At 34.7% G+C, this 21,517-nt stretch overlaps 1 protein-coding gene across 1 annotated transcript in view; it reads left to right on the plus strand.

Annotated features, from left to right (window-relative positions):
* Positions 1 to 21,517, plus strand: part of LOC131202409 (sodium channel protein type 1 subunit alpha-like) — a 108,474-nt gene that overhangs the window by 70,506 nt on the left and 16,451 nt on the right. Inside the window, exons 13-21 of the mRNA XM_058191360.1 lie at positions 1,071 to 1,203; positions 2,286 to 2,524; positions 4,597 to 4,770; positions 5,516 to 5,872; positions 6,924 to 7,406; positions 10,961 to 11,078; positions 11,632 to 11,786; positions 12,210 to 12,383; positions 13,542 to 13,664. Coding sequence (XP_058047343.1) covers positions 1,071 to 1,203; positions 2,286 to 2,524; positions 4,597 to 4,770; positions 5,516 to 5,872; positions 6,924 to 7,406; positions 10,961 to 11,078; positions 11,632 to 11,786; positions 12,210 to 12,383; positions 13,542 to 13,664 — 1,956 coding nt within the window. The remainder of the gene's footprint in view (positions 1 to 1,070; positions 1,204 to 2,285; positions 2,525 to 4,596; positions 4,771 to 5,515; positions 5,873 to 6,923; positions 7,407 to 10,960; positions 11,079 to 11,631; positions 11,787 to 12,209; positions 12,384 to 13,541; positions 13,665 to 21,517) is intronic.

The raw sequence follows: 21,517 nt of genomic DNA on the forward strand, positions 1-21,517 counted from the left end.
TTGATGTCATATGGATTCTGCCTTGGTTGTGAACATTTGATTACATTCTGTCTCATGAACATCATTACAACATACAAACAATATGGCTAAAAGTTCTGGTTCCCCAAACATTGGTAAAATCACTCCAAAATTTCACTTTATATATTGAGCATTTTCATGAGTCTTTTAATCTGATGTTTAATCTTTGGCTGATGAAACAAATAGAGCTAATTGAAATACAATATTACTGTACATACATTTCAAGTCACAGTGTGCCAAATATGTGATTTCTTAGACACACATTTTATCTTTCTATATACAAAAAATTGGATCTTTTATGCCAATTTGGAGAAACATGACGATGCTGGATATTATTTTTCATTTCCTTTGATTAAGCTTGAATGAAAAGCTTGCTGTCCATCTTAAATACAAAAAATAAGCAAGTGACATGTCATTATTTTCCTACATCATCTAATGTTTATTGATAACCTGGAATTTATGCCATAATCCTACATATTGGAAATGTTCACAAGTAAATGATTATAGATTTATAGCTGATGACTGATCAATTGCAATTTATTTTTTCTCCCACAAAGTGTCATATTTTTTTAAAAAAGGTATGAGGATGTTTACAGAAGATAGCATAAATCTCAATTGTAGTTATATATAGGTGTAAATTTGGCAAAGTTTAATATGTTTTCCAAGGCTACAATCCTACACAGTGGAAGCAAATCTCAATGAAATTCAGATTGAAATGGATAGGTAAGTGGGATTTTGTAAAGCTAATGAGGATAAACAAGACAGCTTGAGAAATAAATTTGAAACAATCATGGAAAGTTTCTTGAGGATCATTTGAGAAGGCTAACAACGAAGTTGTCGAAATGACAACACGTTTCTTACCACTATTTAACAGTGTACTGAAATACCAGGTTAATAATTCAATAAAATAGCAAATGTTTGGCATGAAAAACTAAACATAATTCAAAAGCATGATGCATGGGTGTCTTCAAAATAAGAGATTCTATGTCTGACTGGTTGTCTTGAACTGCCATTTTCAGGTTGATCTTACATTATACCCTCTGTTTTTTCAGGCCACAACAACAGAAACAGAACTGAAAAAAAGAAGATCGAGCTCTTTCCATATTTCTATGGACTTTTTGGAAGACCCCACGCTAAGAGAAAGAGCCATGAGTGTGGCTAGTATACTCACAAACACTATGGAAGGTACAGATGTAGATGGCAAGGGATTCAGCTAGCAAGGAGTTCACTTTTTTAAATCTAGGGTTGGGATGATCAAACAAATCAGGCACAAAACTGAATGCACAGACAAAAATATAAGGAATAACCATTATTTTTTACAAGTGAGCTTATTGGGGGTGGGAGGAATCCTACATTCTGTAATAACAATAGCAAACTTCAATAATATAAGAACAATTCATTTTATTCAATTTATTTCCAAGCAGTACCAATCTTTAAACAGACCTCCATAGTGACTAACACAGGAGTTGCCTCATCATATATGAATTTCTATAGTATGTGAACAATTTCATAGGAAGACCTCTTCTGGGCTATACCAAATTCCAGTATCCTGTGTTCTATAACGATCATCAGACGTCTCTGGGAAGCCCACAACCCTGTTTTGATTATAATAGTTCTCCCCACTAATGTTCCCTGACAAGCAAATGTCATGGTTTTCATGTAAATAGTCAGTTATGGCTAATACACATAAATGAGTTTATTTTCCACAAATTTAATTGCTTTTTTAAAGCCATCAGAGCTAGAGATCATATTGGTGGCACCAAATTCCATAGTTGCCTATCCTGAATTTTCTTCTAATTTTCTTCTTCTAAAGTTTTCTCTGGTGATCTTGGGTTCTAATATGGAAGAGAATAATACAATAATAATGTTTACTTATACTCTTGCATCTATTCCCCTCATAACTTTTATAAACTAATCCTATCCAAAATTGTAGTGTTTCTTAACAAAGAAGTTATCTTGACATTTACATAATTGTTTGATTTTTATTATCCACTTTCTAATTTTAGAGATCTCTTTTTTAAATACGGTAATATGAATTGAAGACCTGGCAATGAGACTCTGGGCCTGCATCTTGAGAATTAACTTTCTTTTGAGTAGACATAGAGTAGTAAAACTGTTTATATTCTCACATGTCCAAATCTCTCTTCCAATATAACTGAATCTTCTTCTTTTTTTATTTATACTTAAAAGTTGAAAAAACAAAACCAATGAAAGATAACTTTTTGCTTTGTGTTACAATGATAACCTTTCGCCTTGTTTTTAAACAGAACTTGAAGAGTCACGACAGAAATGCCCACCTTGTTGGTACAAATTTTCAAACATTTTCTTAATCTGGGACTGCTGCCCGTGTTGGCTGAAAGTGAAGCATATTGTTAACATCATAGTGATGGATCCATTTGTTGACCTCGCTATTACAATTTGCATTGTTTTAAATACGTTGTTCATGGCAATGGAACATTACCCAATGACAGAAAGATTTGCGAACGTCCTTAATGTTGGAAACTTGGTGAGCTTGAATATTGTGCCTTTAATTGACGTTTCTTCTAATGATGTTGTTAATAACAGCACTAAGTGAAGAGTTAAAATATCTTTTAAAAAAAGAAATGAGTGGCTTGAATTACTGGATAGATATGGTTAGCAATATACACTGAATACAATTTTTAAAAAAAACAGTATACAGTAATTTTGTGTCCATATATATCAAAATAACAGAATTTATTTTGTGGTTTGATTTCAATGTGATAACAAAGGAAGTGAAAAAATGTTTTTTAAAAATGTTTTAAAATGTAAAATATTGGAATTACCAAAATATTAATGTTTCATTAATCAAAACATTAATACTTCATATGTTGCTGTATATCACTTATGACACTTAGAATAAAAGCACATTGATAATGCAACAATCACAGTGTAATGGTTTGACACTTTTGGGACAAGCAAATTTCTGAATTTATACGGCCCTACTAAACTCAATCAAGCCTTCATCTCACCTAATTTCTAGATTACAAATTATTTCTGATGCTCACTGCAACCTAAATATCAAGGTACCACAACAAATTTATGAGTATTAAGCTCCCTTTATGGCATTCCAATTTCTCATTGTTCATATAGGAACCTACCCATTTATTAGTGCAATCTTGCACTAACTGCAAGCTAATTGTGGAGTTTTCTCAGTGGTGGGATTCAGCCAGTTCGCACCTATTCGGGAGAACCGGTTGTTGGAAGAAATCTTATTTTGCTTGTTTTCCACTTTACAAAGCTAATCCTGTAAGGAAGGCAGGAAGGAAACATTCTGATGGTGTTTCTAGCCTAATCTTTATTGCCCGGCTTACAGAAACTGCCTCTCGGGTTAACCCTTGTTACATTGTAACAGCTAAAGTGAAGCGCCTCATCGACATGAGTGACGTTGAGTTGGCCACGCCCACACGGTCACATGACCACCGAGCCATGCCTACCCAGCTGGTCATTAAGTCAAAGAACCGGTTGTTAAATTATTTGAATCCCACCACTGAGTTTCCTCCTCCCAGAGTTTTCACTGCTAATGATTTTAAGTCACTTTTCCTAATTGTCTTTAAACTGAGACTATGTAATCTAATTTTACTTTACCAACTGGGATCAATGTAAATAAAAACTAAACTTTATTTTTTTATTTATTTATTTTGTCACACAGTATATATAAGTATGAAATAACTAAACAATATACAGTATAAGCATATATATAAGCATGAGTATATAATAACTATATTAATTGGATATAATGAAAGGAAACAATAGGACAGGAACGGTAGGTACACTTGTGCTCTTATGCACGCCCCTTACAGACCTCTTAGGAATGGGGTGAGGTCAATAGTAGACAGTTTTTGGTTGAAGCTTCGGGGATTTTGGGAAGAGAACACAGAGTCAGATAGTGTATTCCAAGCATTAACAACTCTGTTACTGTAGTCGTATTTTCTGCAATCAAGATTGGAGCGGTTAACATTAAGCTTAAATCTATTGTGTGTTCGTGTATTGTTGTGGTTGAAGCTGAAGTAGTCTTCGACAGGAAGGACATTGTAACAGATGATTCTATGAGTTAAACTCAGGTCATGTCGAAGGCGGCGTAGTTCACATTGAAATGACACAAAAACCAGCAGAAGAAAAATCTTACAACCAAGTATGTGAGGGAAGAAGCTGAAAGGTGAAAATGGTCATTTCCAGATTGTTATAATATATAGAACTATGTTTGCACACACATTTAGAGCTGATCTTTGATTGCTGCCCATCAAATTACCTATCTGAGCAGTGTGTTGCTCTAAGGGAAATAAGACAGCCCAATCCTAACATTTGTAGCTATCTTTATAGTTGCTTTGGGTAGTGGGATAAATCATTGTTCCCCTGTTCAAAATCTCAACAAATTATTAGCAGAGAAAACCTCATGCAAATTTCCAGTATCATTCCTTCAGTTCCCGCGTGATGCTTTAAACTGATATCAAAGAACGTAACACATTTGGAGACATAATGAATAAGAAAATCACAATAAATCTATCAAATGCATTTGGAAGCTTTTGGAAATTGATAAATCTGCCTGTCATATTTTAGGTTTTCACTGGAATCTTCACAGGAGAAATGTTTCTTAAACTAGTAGCCATGGATCCATATTATTATTTCCAAGAAGGCTGGAATATTTTTGATGGTTTTATTGTCACCCTTAGTTTGGTTGAACTTGGCCTAGCAAATGTGGAAGGACTCTCGGTTCTCCGATCATTCAGACTGGTAAATTGTTTCATTTAACAAATACAAGCATATGTACATTATCTTTACACATTCAGGATGCTAAAATTAATTGATTTTGATGTTGAATCACAATTTTGAAACTGAATACTCTTCTTTCTTAATGCTCAAAATTCTGAGGCTTGTATCTGATGGCAATCATTTGTAGACTCATATGTCTGGAAGATAGCCACTGCAAATCCTTCAGATCTGTTCCAGAAAGATTGGGATGGTAGTATGGCAGAAGGGGAAACGATACAAAAAAATGTTGAAGAATGGGAAGGTAGCTTGAATTATGTCCAAACGTATTCCATTAATGGAAATCTCTGCTAGAAAAAAGATCTTTGATTTTCATCTTCTGATTTTCTGTTGTTTCTTTCAATGGTGGGACTCATTGGATACATATAAAACTAAGATTCGTAGCTTGAATGGCATATATGAGCTATATGGTTCAATAAAAGTTATTTGTACTTTGAAACTAATTATTTGACTTGTATTAGTAAAAGCCATTCATAAAGTTAGCCTTAAATGTAAATAGGATTTCAGTTTTAAACTCTAAATTATAATGGGGTCTCACTGGAAGAAAACGAATGAAATAGTCTTCATTTTTAAATAATGGTGGTTGTATTTCAGTGTTGTAATATGTGAATACCAATTTATTTCAGTGTAATTTGGCTCCATCTGGTTATTTTTAACTAATTTGTCTTGTTACTTACTAAACTTTTTTGGCCACTTATTTGTTTTTCAGTTGCGAGTTTTCAAATTGGCTAAATCTTGGCCAACACTAAATATGCTGATCAAAATTATTGGCAACTCTGTTGGTGCTTTGGGAAATCTGACTTTGGTCCTGGCCATCATTGTCTTCATTTTTGCTGTGGTTGGTATGCAGCTCTTTGGTAAAAGCTACAAGGAATGTGTGTGCAAGATTGCAAAAGATTGTGAACTCCCTCGCTGGCACATGAATGATTTTTTCCACTCTTTCTTGATCGTGTTCCGAGTTCTTTGTGGAGAATGGATAGAAACCATGTGGGACTGTATGGAGGTTGCAGGTCAAGCCATGTGCCTTACAGTCTTCATGATGGTTATGGTGATTGGAAATTTAGTGGTATGTAATTTTTTTAAAAAATATCAATATTTATTCGACCATATTAAGAAGTATTGTCTCTTTAAATCTCTTAAGACATCCTCTTTTCAAACAGAATGACTTTTCATGCAATTGTCATTCACTGAAACACTAAAAATGTTTGGTAAATAAATATTTTCCAACCTATGAAAATACAGTGATGCTTAAAAGCTTGTGAATCTTTTTGAATTTTCAAACTTTTCCTTAATAAATAAAAGAAGTAGTACAATTATTTTAACACATTTGTTTAATCAAGTTCTCTTTTAGGTTTAGAAGTTTACAAATTTTTACAAGTTTTAGGATTTATATGGAGAACAGATCACATTTTAGGTTCTATCGATGCATAAAAGTTGAATATTCAGTACATTTACAAACTTTGAAGCACCACTGTAGTTCCCCTCTTATACAACTTGACTGTTGTATCTATACTCTTTCAAACTCGCTACTTATTCTGATTAAGATAAATAGGCTATTGATTACTACAATCAAGTTTCAAAGCTGTACATCAGTAGGAACACAAACACACATAGACAATTTTTGTTCATGAAGTCAATCTTTCCTTCACGTTTCATAAATTAGAAGGAAACCTTTAGTGAATGCAGTGGGCCTCCATAAGCAGTGATCTTCCAAGGTAGTGTTACAGAACTTCCATTTCCTCAGAGGCAGCTCTGGGTTTTCAGTGACTTAGTCAAAACCAGGTGCTATTTTGGAAGGAGGGTTTCATAAGTGAAATGGATTCCATAAACCTGTTCTACCCTAAATAATGGTTTGATGTGTGAACCTAGATTGCCTGGATATGTGTATGCATGTGTCCTTTTGGTCTTTATCTTGGTTAGCACAGCCTTAAATGTACACAATCTCTCTGGTTTTATCATGTGAGATTAATGAACTAGGTTTCAAATCTATTTTTATAATGCGTGATTAATGAACTAGGTTGTAAGTCTGTAAACCAAGGATGAATTTCAAATAGATCATTTCGGCGTATAGCATCTGCTAATCAAAACCAAGGGTGAATTTTCCTTCTTTTCTTTAGGTGCTGAATCTCTTTTTGGCCTTGCTCTTGAGCTCATTTAGTGCAGATAACCTTGCTGCTACAGATGATGATAATGAAATGAACAATCTCCAGATTGCAGTGGCGAGGATTGATAAAGGAATAGATTTTATGAAAAGGAAAATCCATGAGTTCATCCAGAAATCCTTTGTCAAAAAGCAAAAAGCTCTAGATGAAATCAAACCTCTCGAGGAGCTCCACAATAAGAACAGCTGCATCTCTAACCACACCATAGAAATCTGCAAAGAGATTGATTTTTTTAGAGATGGAAATGGAACCACCACCAGTGGCATAGGCACCGGCAGCAGCGTGGAAAGATACGTGGTAGATGAAAGCGATTACATGTCGTTCATTAACAATCCAAGCGTGACGGTGACTGTACCGATCGCCGTTGGAGAATCTGATTTTGAAAATTTAAATACCGAGGAATTCAGTAGTGAGTCTGATTTGGAAGAAAGCAAAGAAGTAAGATTTGAAATGCTACTAATGTACATGGTTCAGGGGTTAAGAAATATTTCTGAGATGGGGGAGTATATTTCAAAGATTAGACAGTATGAAATATTGTCATGCAAATAGATTAGAATATAAAATCTGCCTCCAATGAATCCCCATTTAACTGCTACCTCGTTTTAAGCAACTGTTGCTAAAGACTATTTTTTTTTCAACAAAAAAATCATTTTATGACTAATGAATTTATGACCAAATTTCTGCAGCTGTGATTTTAGACCATCTCTCACACTTGTTTCCCCCACCCTCTCCCCCACTCCTTCCGTCCCTCTCTCGTATTCATTTAGCAACTATTTCACTTCCAATTTAAGGGACAGATTGTGGTTGCTAAACAAGATAAATGTATAGTAAGTAAGAATAGTAAGTAAATTAAAGAGGCACTTAAAAGTGAACCTACCATCTATTCGCTAATGTTGCTTCTAAAAATCCAATCCTTTCTTATACCATAATCCAAATTAGTAGGAAAATGTAATATTTGAAATGATAGCACAGAGATTTGGGTAGCCTTCAGCCTATAGTCATGCCAGCCACATGACCACAGAAGCCATGTGTTCGGACACCACTGGCTCTTTGGCTGGGAATCAGAGATGAGCACTGCCTCCTAGAGTCAGGCAGAACTAACAGGGCAAACCTTTACCTATTTTGAGAGGAAGGGATTAAAAAAAAAGAGTACCCAATATTTTGATAATACCCAAGTTAATTTCAGTACCTTAGTTACAAGCAAATTATAAAGACTCTGTTGAAAACAATAGTTGCTTGAAATGAACTGGTTTTCCAAGAAACACGGTAAACCCACTATCAGCTAATCCAGTTTATCAGTAGGAAAGTGCTCATACAAAAAAATCCTTTCTCTCTCCTTGCTGTGATTGGGCTACAGAAACAAAAATCCTCTCTCCCTCATGCTAAATCTTTAACATTTCCATCTCATTCCTATGACAGAAAGCTATGTGGGGAATAGAAAGAAAGAAAGACAGAGAGAGAGAGAGAGAGAAAGAAAAAGGGAGGGAGGAAGGAAGGAGGAAGGAAGGAAGGAAGGAAGGAAGGAAGGAAGGAAGGAAGGAAGGAAGGAAGGAAGGAAGGAAGGAAGGAAGGAAGGAAGGAAGGAAGGAAATGTCCAAGCTACCTTGTCACCATCACCACTTGCATATAATTACACTCCAATGTATAATTATACCATATTAGAAATTTATATGTGTCCCACAATATTTGTAACTATAGCGTACTGTTATAGTGGCTAGAGTAGTAAATCCTCAGTAAATTCTCAGTGAAACAAATTTCAGAAATCCTATTTTAAAATGCAGTCAGGGATGATCTAGATCAGTGGTCACCAACTGGTGGTCTGTGGACCACTGGTGGTCCGTGAGAAAATTTTGGTAGTCCCCAGAAAAATTATTTCCATGTTTTTATATTGTACTAAATCAGGGGTCCTCAAACTACGGCCCCTGGGACGGATACATGCAATGAACGTTTGTGTCGCTGCAAAGAGTTTCTCCCTTCGGGGTCTTTTTGTGTGGGTCAGAGGGGGGGCAGAAATTCCGACGGGGTCTGCTTCAGCCTCCTGGTGTGGGGCTTTGGGCAAAGGCTGGAGGGAAGAGTCAGAGGGTTTTGTTCCTGCATCCTGGCCTGGAACGGGCTGACCATCTCAGCCCACTGAGCCGCCAGGTGCCAATACTCCTGCAGGTCTGCTTGGAAAGCTTACGCTCGTAGTCCTCAGTGTGGTGCTTCTGCTGAGCCTCCTCGCTCAATCCAATTTAAACTGAACCAGCTGTTTTGCCAACTGTTTCTTGTGGTGGCTGCTTAACTCCAGCGACTGCTTCCCGTTGGGGCCCTAAAGAGCCCGGGCAGGCAGGCGAGAAGTAGCGAGTAGAGGCTGGCAAGATGCCCCTCGACGTGAGTGACATTGAGTTGGCCACGCCCACCCAGTCACATGACCACCTTGCCATGCCCACCCAGCCGGTCATTAGGCAGATCATATTACTGATCCACAGGATTTAAAATTATGAATTTAGTGGTCCCTGAGGTCCAAAAGGTTGGTGACCCCTGATCTAGATAGTAATTGTTTTCAGGTTCTTGTCACTCTTTCCAGCTCAACTCAGACAAAGCAAGGGCTATTAGGAGAGGGGCGATTAAAATTGATCACAGTTGTCTTGTTTTCCTCTGCTTTTTGGCATGAGTCTAGAAATGTGCAAAATACAAGTGGTATTTTTTTTTTATAAAACAGCTATCTTGAAACAGAATAGCTTGTTTAAATCCAGGAGCGTGGAAGTAAGAACAGATACAAGTTTCCATCAAAGGGAGAACAGACAGTCCACAAATTCCCATATGACAAATTAGCTGGGTTCCATTTCAGGCAGACCAAAAGTGCAGGCTCCATTCCTGAAATCATCTGCTTTGACGAACCTTAGAGCCAAATTTGTACTGGCACCATTTTGTGGGGGTGATCCCCTGAGTTCTTTAGTGCAGCCTATTAAAATCTGTGGCAAAATATTCCCTGATCTATAATGATGATAGGAATCCATAATTACTTAAAAAAATAACTACTGCAATGTGAGAGTTCAGAGTATTATTTTTTTATGTGTTGCATGCTTCCCAGTAAAAACCGAAAACAACTAACAGTCTTTTACCACTTTATAGGACTTCAGTTCAGATGTTGATTATTTTAAAGATCTGAGTGCAGCTGTATTTTCCATTTTCTCCTTCCTGTTTAATTGGATTCTTCTTTTGTATTTGATTCTTCATCTTTATAAGAAAGAGAAAAAAATCAACCACCACGACTGGATGACTGAACAGAGATAGAAAATGGTTATCTAATCAGCTATTCTTTCTTTTCATATTCTCTTCCCTCCCACAGGCTTTTATCTTTATTAGTTTGGAGTTGCCATGAACATTTTCATCCGTAATCTTCCTCTCTGCTTTTATTTTAACTCCTACATTTTTTATTCCCTCTCATAGTCTGTCTTTTACTTCTTTAGTCCTTAGTTCTTTCAATAGAATTAATGCAGTAGCCATTAATGCAGTCTATCTCCAGGAGATTTCCAGTTTAATATGTTTCCTTCTTTCTGTACTTCAAATGTTCTATATGATATTCAACCATCATTGTATTCAAAACGCAGTTAGCCTCATTGTTCTCTGGTTAGTAATTACAGCTATTGTGTAAAATGCTGTTATTTTCCTCAAGGCACAATGCTATTGTTGTATAATCATAACTTAGCATTAGGGTTTAATTAACTTTGCCTCAAAAATGGAATTTACCAGATACCATTAAGAAATCATTAAACCTTCACAGACCTGTTTACTGAGTGCAGACCTATATCATATTGAGCAGTAAATTGTTCTTTGTCCATCCATGTGCTAAATTGGCATCTATTTCAGAATAATGATCCTATTTCTGATTGATTATCATTTTTTCAAAGAGACTATATAACATCTTAAAAGAACATCTAATGATGGCTGGGCTTTTTTTAGTCAGTTATTTTAGATGTGTTAACTATATTTTTTTCCTCCTTTGACAGAAACTAAATTCTTCTAGCTCATCAGAAGGGAGCACAGTTGATATTGGGCTACCTGCTGAAGAACAACCAGTGGTAGAACCTGAGGAAGCACTTGAACCTGAAGCTTGTTTTACAGAAGGTCAGGGAAAATTAAGTATCCAACATTTTTGTTACTTTATTCCTAGAAGACATACACATTTGAAAAGAATACAAAGCATGTTTCAGGTGTATACAGTTTGGTGGTTACAGATGTTGGATTAGGAGCTGGACACTAGGTTCTACTCTATCTAGCTACAAATGCCTAACTAGATGACTCTAGGCCAGTCACTCTTTCTCTGCACTGCCTATTATGCATGTATAGTAAATGAAAGTTGAAGAACAAAGCACTATATCAGTGGTGTCAAACTCGTGGTGACACAGCGGCGTCACGTGATGCATCGCAACTTTTTCCCCCTTCGATAAACCGGGGGGTAGGGGTGGTCAGCGTGTGATGTATCCGGCCCGCGGGCTGTGAGTTTGACACCCCTGCACTACCTAGACCTCCTTATTGAAAGATAGGATACAAGTCTACTTAATAACATAGGAAAATCATCATGAAGAGGCTACAGTTCATTGTCAGATAGTCTTAGATCAAGAAATGTAAAACTTTTTTTTGTTTCTCTTTCACCTTTTTAACATTTAATACATTTTAGGTTGTGTACGAAGATTCAAGTGTTGTCAAGTTAGTGTGGAAGATGGAAGAGGAAAGCAATGGTGGAATCTCAGAAAAACCTGTTTCCGAATAGTTGAACACAATTGGTTTGAAACCTTCATTGTCTTTATGATTCTCCTTAGTAGTGGTGCTTTGGTAAGTGAAAATTTAAAAAAAAATGAAGGGGGAGGGTTACATTATAATTATAAAACTATTTGCAGTGTCTAAAATAAAATAAAATGCTTTTTTGGAACTGGAGAAGCCTTTGGATGGATTACATCCTTTATACCTGGAGGAGGGGAAGATACAATTTTGTAGATTTAAAGAAACGTTTTTGCCATTGAGAACTACACTGATGGGTAGTGCCATGGAGAGACATTTCAACATTTTTAATACAACTTTATTACATTTCAGCCATTGCATGGGAGTATCAATATCCTATTTGAAATCAGTTATCATTATTTGACAATTTCCCACCAAGTTCAACCACGGATAATGTAATCTGGGAGTGTTTTGAGGGCCACAAAAGTGATTATTCCATTATAATATAGATTAAATCTTGTGGATTGCCATTTGCAGGCCTTTGAAGACGTATACATAGAACAGAGGAAAACCATCAAGACCATATTGGAATATGCTGACAAAGTCTTCACTTACATCTTCATTCTTGAAATGCTTCTGAAATGGGTAGCATATGGATATCAAACATACTTTACTAATGCTTGGTGCTGGCTGGATTTCTTGATTGTTGATGTAGGTATCCCATATTATTTATTTATGTCTACAAGTAGAATCTGTAATAAAATTTTACAGTATAAAGCAAGATTTGGTCCAATCCAAAGCCAAAGACTGCCGAAGACCGCAGACAGTTAGTAATGCAGCCCCACAAGATCATAAATGTTTAACCTTATTATGTGATTTATATACATTAACTATAGCATATTTTATATGCGGCCCAAAACAATTCCTCTTCACTCAATACAGCCAAGACAAGCCCAAAAGTTGGACAATGATGGTATAAAGTAATCTTGTATAGGATTTCAGCCAGCTAGCCAGCTTCCCCTCTATGCCCCAGTAGCCTGTTAAAGTTTTTTCATTTCGTTAATTTTCCCAGTTTTCTACCTTCTCTTTTTGACCTTCTCTTTGTATTATTTATGGTTTCCACCTACTCCTGCTATTTGGGATCGTCTTGTTTGGGCGACATAATAATCTACTATCAGAATCAATTTTCTTGCTATGTAGGATATTTTGTATTAAACTCTTTAAAAATTGCCACAACTTGTTCTTTTTGGGCAAAATGAGTTGTTGCTCATTTTGACCACAATATGCCATTGGAAAACTTGATTTCTATATAATGTTTGACACTTTCAGGAGACCAGAGTCTGTTATTTAAAAAATGGAAGTAAGATAATAGACCGCTCTCCAAACAACTTATAAGAATAGTCTGAGTCTATGTAACATTTCCTTAGAGGCCACACTCAAGTTCCTGAATCCAAGTCCTGCAAAAAAACAAAAACAAAAACAAACCTAGGGTGATTTGGCTGATATTACCAGGATGAAAGTTTAGCCAGATTAATCATATTAGCACTCCAGAGTATATAATGCCAAAACTGGCATACTGAAAAGCTAAAATAACTTGTATAAACCCAGTCATGGCTCATTTAATACATTTTAATTTAAACAAAATATAGATTAGCAAATTGTGCTAGCAACCAATTCTTTCCACCACTACATACCCTAGTACAAACCTGATGTTGAAAGATTTCAAGTTTATGGAAGAACCTGCTTATCTTTGGGATATCTCCTGTTCCATAGTTCCTTCAGAGTGTGCATTCCTAAAAAATGCTACAACTTTAAACACAAAAAGGTGCAAAGAATAATTTTATTTATCATTTTTTTTTCATCCCACAGGTATCTTTGATAAGTTTAACAGCAAATGCACTGGGTTATTCAGAACTTGGTGCCATTAAATCCCTTAGGACACTGAGAGCATTGAGACCTTTAAGAGCCTTATCAAGATTTGAAGGGATGAGGGTAAGAAAAAAACGAGAAGAAGTTTGATGATAAATAAAATGCATGCCTAAGTCTAATGAATGTTCCATGCATGTCCTGTGGAGAATGATCAATCCATGCAAAAATGCTGCCCTTTCATACAATTGCATATTTACCAGTAGTAGATAAGCAAAATATTTCATTAGCTAAATATAAGCCTTTTTTTAATGCTACATATTAGCAGGGTGATTTATATTACTTTACTTTCTAGCCAATTTGAGGAGTTTGTTCTTAAATAAAGCACATTTGCTAATAGGAACTTCAAAAGTTAGTTAATTTGGTTTGATTTTCTTCTGAATATTTTTATTTCATGAACAAAGTTTATGTTATGCAGCTGTTTAAAACAGCATGCTGTGCTCAAAAAATCTGACCTAAATATTGAAATTAATAGGGGAAAAAACCAGTTCTCACAGGCTACATTTAGGCTTTCATTTAGCTGGTCATATTTGACTAGCATCAGTTTTCCAAATAAGATCAGGTCTCAGTTATTTTACAGTGAACCATTTAAATATTAGTAGCATTCAAAGGTAATTATTAATTGAGCTGTACAGAGATATTTTTATAACCTTTAAATATAATATGATCTCCTTAATTGGACTAAACCTGTTAAATGGCTAATTAACCAAACAATTCAATTGATTCTTTTTTCCCCCACACTAGCTAATAATTCTCAATAGAGTTAAAATAATTCCAGCATTATCTACACAAATCATGCATTATTATTCGGTTGCTTTCTGGGTAAGTCAGGATCCTGTCTTAATTCCTATCTCAGAAAAGATTCTTATGTCTTATCCCTATTTTCTTGTCTTTCTTAAAGTTAGTAGTTGAATTTGTGACTGTACTGAAATCAGTAGTGAAACTCAAAATATTTCTGTGAAAATATGAATTTATTCTCTGCATACAACCTAATTCAAACTGCATGTTGTTCAAACGTTATTTTTAGAGTATGTTTTTGCCACTTCATGGAAACATAAGAGGAAACAGCTTTTGAATAATGATAAAAGAACCCATCTAGTGAGGTGAACAGCTAATAATAACATGCTGTTTATGTAGTATTTAGATTAAAAAACAAATACAAAAAAAATCACCAATACATGAAATGAGATTCAGATTGGAGCTCATTTCCTCAAATTGTATCCATCAGGTTGCATACGTTTTCTTCAAAATTTCTAAAAAGAAATATTGTAAATTGAAACTGACTCGATACATGAATTTCAGGTGCATCTAACCACCCCTTAATTTCAACAAATTCCTTTAAACAAGAAATTCATGAATTGAGAAGTCAGCAGTGGAATAGGGTAAGAGCTGGTCAATTCCTGTAGTGTTCACGAACATTCATTCAGTTTTCAACTGACTGTTTGGTTTATCCATGTTCATACTTCTTTTTCTTTACTATTCATGAACATTCTTGCAAATATGTTTTTGTTGACACAATTGTTTGGGAAACTGTTGTGCTTTGTACTCCTTCCTAATTATTCTTCAGAAATGGCAATAATGCTTAATGTTCATGTAATATGTGCACAAGAATATGGCAATATGAAAAATTACTTTAATACATATCTTCTTCATAAGACAGGACATAAGAATGCATTTGGTTTCATTTTTACATTCAGAAATGATTTTGCTAGTTAAAGCTTTCTAAATGGAAAGGAGGTGTCACGTGTACACACTGGTATCAGTTATTCACCATTTTCTATGGGTCTTCCTCCTTGAAAAAGCCCCTCTCATTGAACCAAGGAGCAAAGGAAATCAGATTTGATTCTAATGATAGAATCATTGCAGCCAGAACTAAAGAGATATAATAATAATAAAGGATAAAGTCTGCAAAGAATTTACCAAGTCAATAGCACTTGGCCAAAATTTAAAAACAGTACACATTCACAGAAATCAGTATATCTGTTAATGAATGATTCGTGAACAGGAAAAGAATTCACATAAACTACTGAAATACTTAACTGACCAGCTCTGTGGAGTCACTAACAGCTACCACACAAACTTTCCCCAACAGTTTTATTCTGAAGGGAACAAGGGAAGAATGGGCTGGTGGTGAAGAAATATCTCCTGCAAACCATTAATACCTCTTTGCTCTCTTCAAGGGGAGCAGTGGTTCAATGATATACATCAGAGAATTGGGGTTCGACTATTATCTGTGCGGCAACAGATTGTGGAGTAAGAACACCTTTAGCTATTAGGTACTAGCAGTTTTCTATTTGGGGGAAAATAAGGATTCACAAATTCTGTTGGTCTTTTGGGCCCTTTATTTCTATTATGCGTCAACATATAATATTTTTTCTGCAATGCAGCATACAGCCTGATGCTGAGTATGGGCTTGGGGAACTCCAGTGCCATGATCATTCAAGAGCTACATAAATCTGGAAGCCTTAAGACTTGAGTTGCGCTTATATACTAAGCAAATTTATAGTTTCAAATTCAGGAGATGTCTTATTATTTGGAAGACAAAAGAGCATATACAAATTGCTAAGAAACTAATGAGATTCCCAGTGAGCCCTCACAGAAAAATCTACAAAGAAAATGCTTGTGCATAGATTTTTTTACAGTAGATAAGTGGCATTTAAATGAAAGTGAGATCTAGTATCAATATTATTCTATAAATTACATTCTTATAAGTATTTCATTTAATTAATTGGCAGAATGGGTAATAAAGAACTTTAAATAGTTTTTCCATTCAAAGTTTAGTTTGAGTTGTTCCCAAATATCAGGTACTAGTTTTTACATATTAGCATACTTACATTTAAATGTGGGACTTTAAAATTAACATTATATGATTTTTCTGTTCAAAAACTGGTAAAAATTATTTCTACGCAGAAGACTACCCCAAGGCCTAAGGACAATGTAAGTCTGTGACATATGACAAACTTATTTTAATATTTATAAAATACCTGTTCATAAGCAAAAGAAAAAATAACCAAAATACAATATTTTTTAAAAATCATATCTGTTTTGTTATATTATAGTTATTCAAATATATTTAAAACTAAATTTAAAACACTTTAACTCCACATAGGTGCTGGAAGGCAAAGTAAATAACCTCTTTTATATCTGCTATAGATTGAGACTATTCTAATCTCACTGCAAAATGAGATTTGGATATGCATTTTGCTTTCTATTTATCATTCTTAATATTTACTGTAATATAAAGTTCTTGTTGTACTTCAAGTATGTTATTGTTAACATAGAAAAATCAATATCAATATCCATTGCTTTGCTAAATTTATAGATTGCTTTTTATAGCAATAAAGCATGTGTTTATGTGTAAATTCACTGAAAGAGAGCATGTTACGCCGTGCTTGGTACCTTTCTCTTAGATCAGTAAAACAGAAAAGGTTTTAAAAAATTAAGCCACCTTGCAGTTTTAGTTTTGCATGTCTTACGCACATTTCTGGCTGATTGCTTTAAAGTTTATCATATTTCAAATTTCCAGTCCAGTTTTTTAGATAGTAATATTAAAAAGAAAATTTTACCCCGAATATCATCTATACAGTTTTATGTAATTCAGCAGATATATTAAAACACACTTTACATTGACAAAGTAATGACTAATTGGCAATTGACAGTATCACAAATGTTCAATGTTTACAGACCCAATTATTAAGTATTTATTTTTTATAAATGAGGCATACTGCTTTTCCCCACAGTTTTTCCATTACTAGTTTCACACTATAAAGAAAAGAAAGAGGAGAAACACAATTAGAATGTAAAAATCTATGAAAGCCTGAGGTACCTTTCCACCTACAAAAGATATCTGCTCTGGTAGGATTGTTTCAGACCTGACTTTAAGAGTGTTGGTTAAGAAAAGCAAAAACACATCTGGTTTACCTATTGGATTGAATTGATGTCTGATTATTTGGTTTCAGCTTTATGTAATGTGAACTCAACCACTGTGGCATTAAAATCATGGCTAATGCTTTAGCATATTTGGTGAATCCAATTAGTTGTGGTTTATTCAGTAAATCACAATATATTATTTATTATTATTCATTGAAATGTATTGGCCGCCCAATTCCAAATGGACATTATACAAAACTAAAAAAAACTTTAAAAAAAACTTTAAAAAGCAAGAAATATTAAATCAATCAACAGGCTATAGTTTTGTCTGATGTGCGAGCCTGTTTACCATGTTTACCATGTATAGTAGAGATGTACAAATATATACAGACATAAATCCTTCTGTATTTACTGGACATGGCAAATGTAGACATAATTGCAGATCAATCCACTATACTATTTCCTTTGTGTAAAGCTTAGCCCAAAAAGAAGGCTGGGTATTCATCAAAAAGGAGTAACAGGTTGTTAAAAGGAGCCTCTTTCAGTTTAGTAAATCTGACAATCAAATAAGAAGTGAAATGGAAAATGCAGCATATTCTAGACTCACTTTTACATTAATCTAATTTAGTGATAGTACAAAATGCTTTTGCTCTATAGTCCTTCTATTTAACGACTATAATCTTGAAAATCTTTATAACTTTTCTATCTATCTATCTATCTATCTATCTATCTATCTATCTATCTATCTATCTATCTATCTATCTATCTATCTATCTATCTATCCTCTATCTAGCTATCTAGCTATCCTCTAGCTAGCTAGCTATCTGTCTAGCTATCTTCTATCTATCCATCTATCTATCTATCCTCTAGCTAGCTAGCTATCTTCTATCTAGCTATCTACCTATCCTCTATCTAGCTATCTACCTATCCTCTATCTATCCATCTAGCTATCTAGCTATCTATCTATCTACTATAAGCTATCTAGATTGTTATCTATCTATCCTCTATCTATCTATCTATCTATCTATCTATCTATCTATCTATCTATCTATCTATCTATCTATCTATCCTCTATCTATCTATCCCCTATCTATCTGTCTGTCTGTCTGTCTGTCTGTCTGTCTGTCATCTTTCAGAGACAATTTCCTTCAAACGTTTCACGGACTATCTGTAATATCAGTGGATCTTAAATCATTACTAGATCAAGTCCCATAACTTCCAATGATCTAAGTTGAGATTCAAACATTGCACTTTTTCAGATGATAAGGTTGCAGTCTTAAACACAACTTGCTAAAAGAAAACTTTGCTGAATTCAGCAATACTTACTTTTGACTAAACATACAGTATCCACTTCATTATATTCTATATGAATATAATATAATACAGTATAAAAATACATTAACAACTATTTTTCTCTTTTTAGTCATGTTTGTTAATCACATATGAAACTATGAGCACTTAAAGAAGTGTCAGATGCAAAGTTTAAGATTTAACCAGTTCTCATTTTGACAATTTTGGGTCCTTGTGAGGAAAACGTGTAGTCACAGGGTCTTAAAATTCTTGATTACCAAAACTGTTAGTTAAAGTTAATTCCCTTAATATTTCAATGCAATTTACTCAAATCATTGGTTCCATCTTTTTGGAGTGATCCAACTGTCATGCCATCAACCTGCCCTATCAGATTTCTGCAATTGTGTGAAACCACCTATAATAGTGATTTGATTTTAGTTCTTCAGTTAGTTTGCTTGCTTGCTTACTAAACTAAACTTACAATACATTACTACATTCTAACAACTCTCAGCAGCTTACAGAGTAGAGTGTACAACATAACAACCATTAAAATACCACATAAAAACAAATGATTACACAATAGTGCCAATGGAAAAAAAGAAAACCAAGAGCAAAAAGTAAAATCTAGTAAGTTAAGAGGATCCTCTTCAGAATCATTCCATGTTTGGTAGTTTTCTGAAAGCCAGCATGGGGAAGTCTGATCTCCACAGAGAAGTCATTCCAGAGCATTGTTGCTCTGGAAAAGCATATAGAAAAGCAGCCTTGGCTCCTCATTCCCCCCACCCCCTTCAAATATGGGACTGCAAGAAACTAACAAAACCCGTTACTGCCCTTAACAGATGGATCTTCCTCACACCCTCTAGCCCTGATGGTAAGGTTGCTGAAAGACCCTTCTCTGACAAGACAACATTATCCCCTTCATTCAGCCAGGTTTTGATACTATGTGTTGAGTCGTAATTATTAACTGTGACTTGTGTAAGTTAGTTTTAGATAATTGTTACTTCATCTAAACTTGCGGTCCCTAACCTTTGGAATTGATGGGCGTGAAATGGACATTCTCCCACAATGGCAATCACAGTAGGCCTATTGCACCAGCCATTTCCATTTACCAAATAGCAACCTGGTGAGGTTGCTTTTTCCCATCTCTGCTACCTAGTAGGCTCTCTACCACCTTAGCTCATCACTTGGGTGATGCCCGTGAATATTATACATAAGAGCGTCCTTATATTTCCATTGTTTTCTGTTTGACAGTAATAAGTTTTCCTCAGATAAAATTGTTCAGATGTAAGAATTATCCTAATCTAAATGTTAAGGTGTCAGAAGGTTTTTGCATTATAAAGTGGCTTAAAATTTTTGCTAACATGTACATTTCCAGCCAGCTATGAAACCCACTGAGATGCTAGAGTTGAAAATTACCTGTTTAAAAGCCGAGTTTCATTATGGAGTTGAAAAATGAACCTTTCTTTTCCTCTCAAGGGAAACAGGGCCAGCCTTGGAAGACTAAAAATAGAGAGTCTTTCTGTATTTGTACTAGTAGCATCCTGGTATAATACAATCCAGATGGCAATCACTGCTGTTATCTTCACTGTCTTTTAAGATCTGCAAATAGTATTCGTAGACAGAACATGTTGCCTTTTCTATTTTTCAAAACAAAAAAAATAAGGATGCAGGTTAACTGAGAACGGCATGGAGTAACGAAGGTCTCTGTGTATGTTTGACTATGTAGAGATGAATTAGTAAATAAATACTTCCACAGCTCCTCTCCTACATGCTTAGAAATCTAATCTTTCACATTCACAATCTGTAATGATAAACTGTATGAGATGAAGGGACTGCAGTATTTCCAAACATGCTGCATCCAATATTATTGTATTTAAACAAGACCCACCTAAAGCATTTTGCTTGCTTCAGTTCAGTTCCATATTTGAAGTTGAACTTTGTTTCAACATTGGGAATAGAGAAGCATCATTCACTGTAGATGAAGGACACAGGAAAGCTTCACTATTGCAAAGCAGACCATTTGGCAAATACGGTTTTATCTATTCGTTGTCCCTCAACATCTGCTGACTGAAGTCGCCAGCAAATTAGTGCTCATAGAGGACTCCATTTTATTAAATCCAATTCTTCCAAAAAATGTTGCATTATGAAATATTCTCTTATTATAATTTTTAACATGACTCTTCACAAATCATGAACGGAACCAATTCTACTGCTTAAAAAAGTTACATATGAGTTTATTGTCTTTGAAAAACAGAATTAAGTTTCATAGACGTCTGCAGTTTTACTGACGTTCTAGTTTGCTAATAAGAACAATTTTTTTAAAAAAAAAACTTCTCTTTTAGGAGGTGTTTTTGTTGTAATAATCTTTATTATGGTCACCAACTAAAATTCCCCTAGTTAATAAAATAATTTACATAGTTAAATAATTTTTATTTTGAATATAAAAAAACATTATAAACTTATCAATAGATACTATAGCTGAGGTGATCAGGGCATGTCTAGTTTTATAGATGGTATAACAAAATTTTGCCATATTTAAAGAAATGGAATCATATTAGTTTGATAAAAGTTACATGCTGAACATACATACCTACATCAAAATTGTCTACTTATTTCACCCCTACAATAGGGATTATAAAGCGAGCTCTTGTATCCATGTAGAAGACCCAGTAAATAAAAGATGAGCTATGGATTTAATGGCTCTTTCTGAACAAGGTCACAATCTTAGCTTGTAAGAAATTTTTTATATTTTCCCTCAG

Source organism: Ahaetulla prasina, chromosome 1, assembly GCF_028640845.1.
Source record: "Ahaetulla prasina isolate Xishuangbanna chromosome 1, ASM2864084v1, whole genome shotgun sequence".
NCBI classification, from domain to species: domain Eukaryota; kingdom Metazoa; phylum Chordata; class Lepidosauria; order Squamata; family Colubridae; genus Ahaetulla; species Ahaetulla prasina.